The sequence below is a fragment of the Siphateles boraxobius genome, unplaced genomic scaffold, assembly GCF_051911475.1.
Source record: "Siphateles boraxobius isolate OS27281-9 unplaced genomic scaffold, OSU_SipBor_1 30, whole genome shotgun sequence".
NCBI lineage: Eukaryota > Metazoa > Chordata > Actinopteri > Cypriniformes > Leuciscidae > Siphateles > Siphateles boraxobius.
In genome coordinates, this window is record NW_027508920.1 from 1,928,622 (window position 1) to 1,942,738 (window position 14,117).

At 44.1% G+C, this 14,117-nt stretch overlaps 1 protein-coding gene across 1 annotated transcript in view; it reads right to left on the reverse strand.

Moving 5' to 3' along the window:
* The window catches only part of LOC143757179 (rho guanine nucleotide exchange factor 26-like), a 179,811-nt gene that overhangs the window by 96,650 nt on the left and 69,044 nt on the right, over positions 1-14,117 (reverse strand). The window contains exon 6 of the mRNA XM_077248128.1: positions 13,385-13,545. Coding sequence (XP_077104243.1) covers positions 13,385-13,545 — 161 coding nt within the window. The remainder of the gene's footprint in view (positions 1-13,384; positions 13,546-14,117) is intronic.

The window sequence follows — 14,117 nt, forward strand, 5'->3', positions numbered from 1 at the left end:
CTCATCATTCCCTGCGAAGTCTTGTACGTTATTCCACTGCATTGCTGAGCGTTTCATTTGTTTTCTTTGTTCCTGGTTTTTGATCTCTGCCCGTGTCCTGGTTTTCCCATTCCTGCCTCACCCTCTGGATTTGTCTGTTTGTTTGGATTGCCTGCCTGTGTATGACCTTTGCCTGGATTCTGATTACAATTTGGATTAACTTTGATAAACTGCATTTGGATCCTCAAACTTCTTGTCTCTGAGCAGTTCATAACACCATGATCTTAACATAATTCTTTTTATGTTGGTTTTTAATTCTATTTTGCAAGATACTGCAGCAGAAAAGTCATATGACCAAAATCTTATTTTACTTCAAAGAGGAAAAAAACAGGACAAGTGCAATTTAAGAAAGATACAAATAAAAAGAAACTGCTTAAAGTTTTTCGGGAGTAGGTAGATTTAACAGCAGTATCAAGTAAGAAATTGAAAAATCAAATCTAAACACTAAAACTGCATAGTCTTCACTGTATGTATGAATGAACGAATGAATGAATGAACGAATTATTGTATGAATTAATTTTCTCTTTTAATTTTTTATACACCTTAAAAACTCTGCTGTAACTGTTTCAAATTTACCTAAAGCATTTTTTTTTTGAAGATATGTACTTTCAAGAGTACATTTAAAAGTGAGTACTTTCACTCTTATTCATGTACATTTAATGACAAAAATTTACTTTTACGTAGTTACACTCAGTAACGTTCCTTATGTTACTTTATTCGTAATGCAATTGTTAAAGGCGTCCTATTATGCTTTTTCACTTTTTCATTTTTAGTCAGTGTACATTTACATTTAGTCATTTAGCAGACGCTTTTATGCAAAGCGACTTACAACTGAGGACTAAAGTCAAGTCAAGTCATCGTGAAAAGGCAAAAACAACACAAGAAGTACTCAAAATACAAAGTTCAGGCATTGCTCAGAGTAGCATAAGCCAGACAAGGAAGGATTTAAAGGAAAAGGAAAGATTGTTTTTTTTTATGTTAAGTTTTCAGTTGTCTTTTGAATGTTGACAGGGATTCTGCATTCCGGACGAGGGTGGGGAGATCGTTCCACCAGCATAACCGTAAATGAGAATGTTCTGGATAGTGATTTTGTGGCTCTCTGTGATGGTACCAAGAGCTGTCGCTCGTTGACCGATCATAGGCTTCTGGTAGGGATGTAGACTCGTAGGAGGGAGTGAAAGTAGGACGGAGCTGAGCCTGTGGTCGATCTGTAAGGAAGCGTCAATGCCTTGAACTTGATGCGAGCAGCGAGTTGTAGCCAGGGCAGAGAGATGAACAGAGGAGTGACGTGGGCCCTTTTGGGCTCGTTGAAGACAAGACGGGCTGCAGCATTCTGGACTATTTGTAGAGGTTTAGTTGCACATGATGGAAGTCCAGCCAGAAGAGCAGTAATCTAGCCTAGAAATAACCAGGGCCTGGACGAGAAGTTGTGCTGCATGCTCAGTTAGGAAAGGCCTGATCTTCCTGATGTTGTGCATTGCAAACCTGCAAGATCGAGCTGTCTTTGTAATGTGGTCTGTGAAGGTTAGCTGGTCATCAAATATTACTCCCAGATTTCTGACCGACCTTGATGGGATGATTGAAGATGAATTTAGCTGGATAGTGAAGTCGTGCTGTAGAGGTGGATTGGCAGGGAGGACGAGAAGCTCAGTCTTTGCCAGGTTGAGCTGCAGGTGATGTTCTTTCATCCATGCCGAGATGTCCGCCAGGCAGCTTGAGATACATGCAGCTACTGTGGGATCATCTGGTTGAAATGAGAGGTAGAGCTGGGTGTCATCAGCATAGCAATTGTAAGAAAACATTGTAATGTTGCTGTTTGAGCACAAAAAAGATCTGCAAGGTAATGAAGCTCAAAGTCTACTCCAAAGAGAGATACACTATATTGCCAAAAGTATTAGGACACCCCTCCAAATCATTGAATGCAAGTGTTCCAATCACTTCCATGACCACAGTTGTATAAAATCAAGCCCCTAGGCATGCAGACTGCTTCTACAAACATTTTTGAAAGAATGGTTTGCTCTCAGGAGCTCAGTGAATTCAAGCGTGGTGCCGTGATAGGTTGCCACCTGTGCAATAAGTCCAATCGTGAAATTTCCTCACTACTAAATTTTCCACGGTCAACTGTTAGTGGTATTATAACAAAGTGGAAGCAATTGGGAACAACAGCAACTCAACCACGAAGTGGTAGGCCACGTAAAATCACAGAGTGGGGTCAGCGCATGCTGAGGCACACAGTGCACAGAAGTTGCCAACTTTCTCAAGTCAATAGCTACAGACCTCCAAACTCCGTGTGGCCTTCAGATTAGCTGAAGAACAGTGCGTAGAGAGCTTCATGGAATGGGTTTCCATGGCCGAGATGCTGCATCCAAGCCTTACATCACCAAGTGCAATGCAAAGCGTCGGATGCAGTGGTGTAAAGCACGCCACCACTGGACTCTAGAGCAGTGGAGACATGTTCTCTGGAGTAATGAATCACGCTTTTCTCTCTGGCGATCCAATGGATGAGTGTGGGTTTGGTGGTTACCAGGAGAACGGTACTTGCCTGACTGCATTGTGCCAAGTGTAAAGTTTGGTGGAGGGGGGATTATGGTGTGGGGTTGTTTCTCAGGGGCTGGGCTTGGCCCCTTAGTTCCAGTGAAATTAACTCTTAATGCTTCAGCATACCAAGACATTTTGGACAATTTCATGCTCCCAACTTTGTGGGAACAGTTTGGGGATGGCCCCTTCCTGTTCCAACATGACTGTGCAGCAGTGCACAAAGCAAGGTCCATAAAGACATGGATGAGCGAGTTTGCTGTGGAAGGAGCTTGATTGGCCTGCACAGAGTCCTGACCTCAACCCGATAGAACACCTTTGGGATGAATTAGAGCGGAGACTAAGAGCAAGGCCTTCTCGTCCAATATCTGTGCCTGACCTCATAAATGCACTTCTAGAAGAATGGTCAGAAATTCCCAAAAACACACTTCTAAACCTTGTGGAAAACCTTCCCAGAAGAGTTGAAGCTGTTATAGCTGCAAAGGGTGGGCCAACTCGATATTAAACCCTACGGATCAGGAATGGGATGTAATTAAAGTTCATCTGCATGTAAAGGTGTCACAGTCATCGTCTGCACTACACTTCCCAGCATCCCTCTTGTCTTCACACCTGCACTCACTCCCTCATTTACCCGCACCTGCCTGTCATCATCATCATCCTTGTCACCTGTGCTCACCTCATCATTGTTCATTTGTGTCTGTATTTAGTTCCCTTCTCTTCAGTTAGTCTTTGTCGGTTCTACGTTGTATTTAGGTGTGTGTATCTTCTGTCCGTTTGCCTGTTTGCACCCACGTGAGTTTATATTAATAGTAAAAGTTGTTGTATTGGAATTCTGGACTCCTCGTCTTCCTCTGCCTACACCACACCCTGACAAAAGGGAGACGTTCCAAAGCTTTTGGCAATTGTCGTGTTACAAATTTATTAAATGTTTAATTGAGGTTCCAATACAATAGTATATAAACTGAGACAGTTTCCTAAACTGAATTTAGCATTTAAGGTTATGGTAATGATGATGTTTGCTGTGAAACAGTTTTCCAGCAAGAGAGTCCGGCAAATCCTGTTTTCTGTATCTGGCAGAATACTGCTCTCTCTATCTAACCGGCTATTCCTGTTTCTCTCTATTGTAAGCAGATTACTGAAACTTTGGTAGTCTCACTGTTTGAATAGTTATGCTGATTGGATTGGAATTGGTAACACTCCATGTATATGTCAGTGAGGGCCAGAAAGAACGATAGGATTCAAGTGCAATGAACAACTGTTTATTCACAAAAGAATAGAAGTAGTAGGTTCAGATGGAAGTCTCAGTCTCTAGCAGGGCACTGGCAACGCAGGGACGCAGATGGGCAGACTCCAGGCATCCAGGCAGGAACAAAGGCGATCCGGGCAACGATCAGACAGGAGAACTGGATAGGAGACACAGGTAAGTCCAGAGAGCCTCGACAACGATCTAACAAAGACAGGACAAACTCACACACAATAAATAGGGTGCCGTGATGAGAAACAGCTGACGCTGATCTGCTCATTAGCCGCAATCACGAGCCACGCCTACCAATACACACACAACCATACTCACAGCGCGAGGGCGAGACAGTGAATCCATGAACCGTGACAGTACCCCTCCTCCTAGGAGTGCCTCCTGGCAATCTCAGGGGAACCTACCTGTTGATTGTAATCATCAATAAGGGAATGATCCAGGATGTCTCTAGCCGGAACCCAACTTCTCTCCTCCGGACCGTAACCTTCCCAGTCCACCAGGTACTGAAATCCGCGTCCCCTCCGTCTTGCGTCCAAAATACGACGAACCGAATAGACTGGTCCCCATCTACGAGACGCGGCGGGGGGGAACCGGGGCAGGTGGATTAATACGAGAATGAAATACGGGTTTCAATTTGGACAGATGGAAAACGGAATGAACCCTCCTGTACGCCGGAGGAAGTTTGAGGCGGACTGCCACAGGGCTAAGAATCTTTGTGACAGAGAACAAGGCCAATAAATTCGGGAGCTAGTTTATTACTGACGGAGCGGAGAGGAATGTTCTTAGAAGAAAGCCACACTTTTTGACCAACGACGTATACGGGAGGCTTCAGCCGGTGGCGATTGGCCTGAGCCTTGGTGCGCGCTCCCACCTGGAGGAGAGTCTCACGGGCTCTTCTCCAAGTGTGGCGGCACCTTTGGACGAAGGCATGAGCAGACGGGACCGCGACTTCGGACTCCAAACCAGGAAAAATGGGTGGCTGGTAACCTATACTACACTGAAATGGAGAGAGACCCGTGGATGAGACTGGTAACGAGTTGTGAGCGTACTCAACCCAAGAGATCTGTTGGCTCCAGGAGGAAGGATTCTGGGACACCAAACATCGTAATACCCTTTCAAGATCTTGGTTGGCTCGCTCCGCTCGACCGTTGGTCTGGGGATGGAACCCAGAGGAAAAGCTGACACTCGCCCCCAACAATCTACAAAACTCTCTCCAAAAATTGGATATAAATTGGGGCCCTCTGTCGGAAACCACATCTATCGGGAGGCCATGAATGTGAAAGACGTGATTAACCACAGTAACCGCTGTCTCCTTAGCTGAGGGTAATTTGGGTAAGGGAATGAAATGTGCCGCCTTCGAGAACCGGCCCACAACTGTCAAAATGACCGTATTACCTTGAGAAGGTGGAAGACCACAAAGTCAAGTGCGATGTGGGACCAGGGTCTCGAAGGGACAGGCAGCGGTTGGAGCAACCCATCTGGAGGACGATTGGAAGTCTTGCCACGAGCACAAACCCAGCAAGCCAAAACAAATTCCCGAATATCACGAGCCATCACGGGCCAGCAGAATCGTTGCTTAACCAAAAAACTGGTACGATTAACCCCTGGATGACAAGCCACATTGGAACCATGACCCCACCGTATTACGTCTGACCGGACCCCCTCCGGCACAAATAACCGACCCGGTGGACACTCGGGCGGAGGTGTTACCCCTTCTAAGGCCATGCAGACCTTCGACTCGACCTCCCATGTGAGTGTAGAGACAACGAGTCTCTCAGGAAGAATGCACTCGGGAGTAGCTGGGCGTTCGGAGCGGTCAAAAATACGAGACAACGCATCGGGCTTGATGTTCTTAGAACCCGGACGGTACGATAGTAAAAAATCAAAACGACCCAAAAAAGTGCCCACCAAGCCTGCCCGGAGTTCAGTCGTTTAGCGGATCTGATGTATTCAAGGTTCTTGTGATCGGTCCAAACGATAAAGGGTTCCCCCGCACCCTCTAACCAGTGGCGCCACTCTTCCAATGCTAATTTTACTGCCAAAAACTCTCAGTAACCAATATCATAATTACTTTCGGCAGTCGATAAGCGATGAGAAAAAAACGCGCAAGGGTGCATCTTGTCGTCCGAGGAAGAACGCTGGGATAGAACTGCACCTACCCCCACCTCCGATGCATCAACCTCCACCACAAACTGACGTGAAGGATCAGGGGCTACGAGAATGTTAGCTGAAACGAAGCGGCTCTTGAGGTTGGTAAATGCCGCTTCAGCAGCATTAGACTACCTGAACTTCGTTCTGGTGGAGGTTAAGGCGGTCAGAGGAGCGGCTAGTTGGCTGAAATTACGAATGAAACGTCGGTAAAAATTGGCGAATCCCAGAAACCTCTGCAGGGCCTTGCGGGAGTCTGGAATTGGCCAATCTACCACAGCCTTAACCTTGTCAGGATCCATGCGTATTCCCTCGGAAGAGACGATATACCCCAAGAATGGAACCGACTGTGCATGGAACGCGCACTTCTCCGCCTTGACAAAAAGCCCATTCTCTAACAGCCTCTGGAGTACTCGTCTGAGGTGTTGAACGTGTTCCTGGAGAGACGAAGAAAATATCAATATGTCTTACAGGTAAACATAAATGAACTGATCGACCATGTCTCTCAACACGTCATTGACGAGTGCTTGGAAGACGGCGGGGGAGTTGGACAGGCCGAACGGCATAACCAAGTATTCAATATGCCCCCTCGAGGTATTAAATGCCGTCTTCCACTCATTCCCCCTTCTTATCCGGACCAAGTGGTAAGCGTTGCGTAGATCCAATTTCGTGAAAAGAGACAACTGCAACCGCTCGAAAGCTGAAGACATCAACGGCAAAGGATAAGTATTCTTTACTGTGATGTTGTTCAGCCCCTGATAGTCAATACATGGTCGCAGAGAGCCATTTTTCTTACCCACGAAAAAAAAACACCGGACACCGGTCTCCTCAGTAATCCCAGGAAGTATCTGTCCGTTCAGGGCGTTAACGGTGATGCGGTGCTGGAGTGTGATGGTTGGAATCTGGAGAAGTCTAGCCAGAGCATAGTCCATCAGATTGCCCTCCGCTCCAGAATCCACCAGGGCCTGGCAGGTGTGGGCCTGGTCTGCCCATTGCAGTCTTACCGGGAGGAGAGTCGCTGATTAGAATTTAATACCTGAAAGCCCACCCGACAGTAACCTCCGTTCTACTGTCGGGCTGGGTCTTTTACTGGACAGTTGACGAGAAAGTATCCAGCCTTGCCGCAATAAATGCATAACCCTCCAGTTCTCCGACGTTCCTTCTCCTCCCGGGAAAGCCGAGCTCGACCAACCTGCATGGGTTCTTGATCGAATGAGGGGATGACCGTGTTCTCCTCTCTGGCGCTGGCGAATTCTGGAAACTCCGGAACCAAACCCCGACGTGAACGATTCCCTCTTTGTTGAAGACGCGCGTCCATGTGTAACGCCAAGCTGATAAGTTCATCGAGACTCCTCGGTAACTCCAGGTTGTAAATCTCTCTTTGAACACGGTCAGCCAACCCATGCAGGAACACGTCCCACTGCGCCTCTTCGTTCCAGTGACACTCGGCCGCCAGGGTGCGGAATTCGATGGAATAGTCCGAGACGGTGTTGTTGTTTTGACGCAACTCAGTGAGTCTAAGCGCCGCCTCCCAGCCCACGATCGCACGGTTAAACACTCGTCTCATCTCGTCCGCGAGTGCCTGGAACGAAGAACAGCAGTGATGTTGATTCTCCCACACCGCCGTTCCCCATTGAGCCGCACGTCCGGACAATAGTGTCATCACCAAGGCCACCTTAGATTGTTCAGTGGCAAAGGTAAGCGGCTGAAGAGGGAAAAAAATTGAACATTTCGTTAAAAATGCTCTACACAGGTTGGGCTCACCCCCATATCTCTCAGGGGTCGGGATGCGCGGCTAGTGCAGATGGAAGTTCGGAGGGTCCTGGGGAACGGTCGGCGGGGGTGGCGCAGGGGACGCTCTCATTTGTTGGATTTGAGTGGTGAGCTCGGACACCTGCGTTACCAGTGCTTGCATGGCACGACCAGTCGCCGTCGCTTGTTCGTCTTGACGATCCATCCGTGCAGCACTGCTCGTGAGGAAATTCTGTAGCTCCGTTGTACTTGCTGAATCCATAACGGTCAGATCGTTCTGTCAGTGAGGGCCAGAAAGAACGATAGGATTCAAGTGCAATGAACAACTGTTTATTCACAAAAGAATAGAAGCAGTAGGTTCAGATGGAAGTCTCACTCTCTAGCAGGGCACTGGCAACGCAGGGACGCAGATGGGCAGACTCCAGGCATCCAGGCAGGAGCAAAGGCGATCCGGGCAACGATCAGACAGGAGAACTGGATAGGAGACACAGGTAAGTCCAGAGAGCCTCGACAACGATCTGACAAAGACAGGACAAACTCACACACAATAAATAGGGTGACGTGATGAGAAACAGCTGACGCTGCTCCGCTCATTAGCCGCAATCACGAGCCACGCCTACCAATACACACACAACCATACTCACAGCGCGAGGGCGAGACAGTGAATCCATGAACCGTGACAGTATAGGGCCGGTTCCTAAATCGGTATACATCATTTACATGCTTTGTTCATCACAAATTTAAACCCTGCCCCTAAAATGTTTATAAATTGCAAGGGAACGTTTCCCTTAGTCAGACTTGGTGACTACAGCGATTCCACAGCAATAAAGAACTCTGCTTAAAAGATACCCCCAAGTCTCCTGGTCTTTCGCTTCTAAATCTTCTACACTGAAGAAGGAAGAAGTTTACAACATAATGTAGTGTATTTTATTTAACAGAATCCACTTGGTGGTGCTATAATAAGCCACTTTTTGCTAAAAAAATATTTATTTGAAGTCTTTGAAGTTTAAAGGGATAGTTCGTCCAAAAAAATGTAAATTCTGTCATAATTTACTCATTCTCAAGTTGTTTCAAACATGCATGAATTTCTTTCTTCTGCTGAACACAAAATAATATATTTTAAAGAATATGCATAACCAAACAGTAAATAATTACATCATTTTCATTTTTGGGTGAATGGGTAAATTAATTCCATTTTGCATATTCTGATAGCAAGCAAGTCTTGCTATCAGAATATGCAAAATGGAATTACTCGCAGGACTTTCTAAAATTTACAGATAAGGATATAACTATAAAATTTAAAGGTTGTATCAGTGATTTCTGGCCCAAAAATAAATGTCTAATCTTTCCTAACGATCCGCTAGCTGCCCGCCCCATAAGCATGCCGTCCAAAAACCGCGTCTCTGTAGGCAGCCTAGGCTCTGAGATCTGCACACAAAAAAAAAATGGCCGTCCAGCCGTGCACGAGCGCAAAACCTCACAACACCCGCCCCTGTCAGTGATTGGTTGGAACACTTTATTTTGGTTTTGAGTGGTGGTTGTACACATTTGTTTTTGTGTGCAGATCTCAGAGCCTAGGCTGCCTACAGAGACGCGGTTTTTGGACGGCATGCTTATGGGGCGGGCAGCTAGCGGATCGTTAGGAAAGATTAGACATTTATTTTTGGGCCTGAAATCACTGATACAACCTTTAAGTTATGCGCTGAGGAAAACACATGTCAGAGGTATTAAACAGCACACACATCTGCCAAAGCATGACAGGGCAAGCTGCTGTAAACGCTTATGATTTTGTTTTAAGGCGAGACACGGCAGGCAAAAACATCGATTTTTTATGCAGTGGTCAGTTTTGAGATTTTGGGCTAGTTTACTTCTTCAATGTGTGTTCTTTCAAACTGCTATAAAGAAAACATTGAAAATATACATTAAGATGTTTATTTTATTACATTTTGTTTACTTGCGCCAGTAAGTTTCTCCCGAATTCACCAAGAAGTTAGCATTCTAACGCGACATGCAGCGCTCCGTCTGTTTACTGAAGTCTGTCATGACCGGTATCGTTGGAAAGCTCTGGGTCTCATGCACAACGCTGTGTAACCCATATATGGGCATTTCCTTTCTATCAGTAACCAATCATGAATGTCCAAAGGGGGATTTAAAGCTAATGACGAAATCTCATTGGCTACTGCTGGTTTCTGCTAACGTGATTCGCTCAGACGCATCACGTGGTGTACTCTGACACTTCCGTGTTTAGCTTGCCGCGAGACTTTCGAAAATGCCGCTAACACCCCAAATCTCAAGGAAAAAAAAACGGCAATTGCGCTTTGCAAGATGTGGAAAGGGAAAGCAATCAGATGGGTCAGGTGAAAAAACACCAGGAAGCAGCACATCTGCCCGTAAGCTGACGTTGGGAAACCGGGGTGGGTTTAATGACAGTGCCGCTGACTGTGGGACACAGCAGTGGCTGATTATGCATGTCGCACGTCTGAACGAATTAATAAATGATCTCTTGTGCCCTAATTGTGCTGCATCAAGTCTATTTATTAACATTGATCCAGTGAACCATGGATTTTGTAGCAGTTTGCTTCTAGAGTGCAGTAATTGCAAAGGGGAGAATGTGTATAGGCGAAGCATCTACACATCCACACGGCTGCAAAGCGAAACGAGAGGTGATGTCGCTTTTGACGTGAACGTCCGCATGGTGCTTTTAGCCCATGAATTAGGGATGGGATATGTAGCACTGAGGAAGGTCAGCAAGGTGTTGGGGATCCCTTCCCTTCACCTGAAAACATACCAGAGGCATGACAAGAGAGTCACAGGTAGGCTTTCGAAATAGGGATAGGACAGGGATGTTGATTTTGGAGGTCTAATGACCTGTTACAATTATCATAGTGTTGTTGTAACAGTGAACATATTTTATTGGATGGAACACACACACACACACACACACACACACACACGCACGCACGCACACGCATACATACACATACACATTAACAGTAGGCTGCATCACATACACGCACAATTATGAATCTGTTATAATAGTATAACATAGGATGGCCTTATTCTTTAGTCATTTACTGTTTGCTTGTCCAATTGGCTGCTATGACTGCATGGTCTACTCCCTGGTCCTTTCAAAAAAAAAATTGCCACTCAAATGTACTGTTTCAATAAACTCAACAAAAAAGGAACAGTTCTTGACACAACATGCATTTTAATCTTAGTGGCGGAAATTGAGAGAGGACTGGAGTCACTGCACAAGACTAGGGAGCAGATCAGACAGGCCTATGCAGACGTTGATCCAGAGTTGGCAGAGTTGCTGAGGGAGGATGCTGATGCTGTAATTAACATTGGTGTCTCTTTTGATGGCACCTGGCAAAAAAGAGGCTTCACTTCCCATTATGGCATTGGTGTTTGTATCGACATTCTTACAGGACTTGTCATTGACTTTGAGGTCTTATCCTCTTACTGTCATGCTTGTGTCCTAAAGCAAAGTGCCAAGAATGAAGGGAAGATCACTGTGGAGGAATTTGACAGCTGGAGGGAGACACACACTGACTGTGCAAAGAATTTCACAGGGTCTAGTAAGGCAATGGAGCAAGGGGCAGCAAAGAGGATGTGGGCTAGATCAGTCAGTCGCCACCAGCTGCGGTACACTGAGATGCTCTCAGATGGGGATAGCTCTGCTTTTAAGGAAGTACTGTCACTAAACCCATACCCTGGGCATGAGATTGTAAAGCTGGAATGTATAAACCAAGCTCACAAGCGAATGGGCACAGCGCTCAGAAAATTTAGTGGCGAACGCAAATTGGGAGGCAAGGGTTTGGGGAAACTGACTGCAAAGAAATGCAAAACACTGCAAAATTATTACAGGGGGGCAATTTTGAATAACCAGGGGTCACTGGAAACAATGAAAGCAGAGATATGGGCAGGCCTTCTCCACTGCATGTCAACAAATGAAACACCATTACATACTAGGTGCAATCCATCTTGGTGTTGGTATCGGAGGGCAGAAGACAAAAATGAGACCCCCGAAAGCCACACACGACATGCTGCAAACTACCTATCCCACGAGGTGGGCCAGAAACTTCTCCCCATTTATCACCGCATGTCAAGTGATAGCTTGCTGCAAAGAATGCAGCATGGTGGCACACAAAATGCAAATGAGTGCCTCAATTCTGTGATATGGGCCCGCTGCCCAAAAACAGTTTTTGTAGGCAAGAACAGGGTCGAGGCAGCGGCAAGCATGGCCATCTCCACTTTTAATGAGGGTGCCTCAGCTATGCTTAATGTGATGGCAAACTTATGGCTGGAGAGCACACTTATTACAGTGAACACCATCAAGCAGGCAGACCTGCTCAGGGTGTCCAAAGCAAACGCCATTCAGTCCGCAAGTGCAAAACGCAAACGAAAACTTGTGAGCACAGACAAGAAAGTGAAAAGGCACCAGCAAGAGATGTCAGAGGGACCTACATATGGTGCTGGAATGGATCATTAGACTTTGGAAAGCTGTGACAGCTACTGTTGGTATTGTTCTGTGTCCATAACTGTCCAGCGTGGGTTTTGTCGGCAACTTTGTGCATGATACACCAATGTTAATTAATTGAGTTACTGCCGTTGTAGGCCTTATATGCATGCCATGTTATTAAATAATCAGTTTTCATGAGCTTGAAATATTATATATTATTATTACTAAGGGCCTGAGCATTTATTCTGTTTTTGAAAAATGCTTTCCAATAGAAATGTATTAAATTCCCCTATTTAAATCTTTAAATGCCGTTTTCTCAAAATGAGTTTTTTGTCATTCTCCAGTAGAAACTTCTCAGCCTCTGTAGCACCTATGTACACCAAACTTTCCAGTTATACACTTAGCAGTATTCTGAAGACATTTTCAGAGGGATTTGTTAATAAATCATTCCTGGCCTGATTTATGTGACATTTTAATAAAAAAAATAAGGCGAAAATCGATTTTTTAAGGCTATGAACAGTATATTTTGATTTCCTATGTAATGAAAGCATATATCCTGAAATCCCTCTGAAATTTTGTTTTCATCTTGTGTGTAAACAAAATGAAAAAAGAATTTTGCACCTGGCTTTATCATATGTTCAGATCTATCTACCGAAAATATATGCAAAATCGCGCATATTTAATGAGATAATGCCTAATTTGCATAATCAAACATAAAAAAATTAAAAACTTGTAATACATTTTTTTTATATACTTATGCAAGTAATCAACTGAGGAGGTTTCATGGTGATATCTATTATTTAAAATTTTTACCCTATTCACCTGTAGTGTCTCGCCTTAATCACTTATAAATATAGTATACAAGTATATAATATAATAAATATAAAGTATTATCATGCTTGGACCCCAATGATTGCCACTTGCAACTATATTTGTATTTGTCCTATTGTTTGTAATTTGCATCTTTGTTCTTATTTTTAATATCAAAGACAAGATAAAATAACTATATTGAAATATATGTTGTAATAGTGAAATAAATTATCATAAAATAAGATTTTCATCACATAGCCCAAATTTACACTCCAATATTGTTCTCCAAGGTCCTATATCAGTTCCATATCAACAAACTGTAAGAGCTAGCAGAGATGTCTATCAGCAAACTTATCTGAATGTATCTAAGAGACATATCTTACTTTTTGCTGGCCTCGCAGACATCAACGATGTTGGAGAAGAGATGGTGATGTTCTGTTTTGTTAATGGTTTCACTGAGCTCATTTGAGTTCTTGAAGAGGCGAACGAGGATCTCCAGACTGTGTAAGTAACTGTGCTCTGATGAGATGACCTCAAATATGGCCTAAGGGAGAGAAACCTTTTTTAGACCTTGCATTTCACCTGTCTAGTTTCAATTATTACAGATATCATGCTCATTTCTATGAGGATCTCTCCTAGCTGACAAAAAGCAGGATAATAACAGGTGAAAGTTGACACAGAGCTGAAAGGAACTGATTAAAATAATAAATATATGACAAATCTAGAACACACAGAGTTTGAGCAATGATCTGTTGCACTGTCCTTACCTTAAGCTTCTCTGCTAAAATGCTCAGTGAACATTTCTTATAACAAACATTTAACAAAAAAAAAAACAGTAAAACCAGTAATTTTATGAAATATTATTACAATTTAAAATTGCTGTTTTCTAATCTAATATATTTTAAAATGCAATTTATTCCTGAGATAAGCAGAAAGTTCTACAAAGAATTTTGTTTAAGTGTAAAAGCCTTTACTGTCACTTTTGATCAAATTATTGCAGCCATGCTGAGTAAAAGTTTTACTTTCTTTAAAAAAAAATAATAATAAATTTTTTCACTGACCCCAAACCTTTGAGCAGTAGTGTGAATAATAATGATCTGGTCCATAAGTCATTTT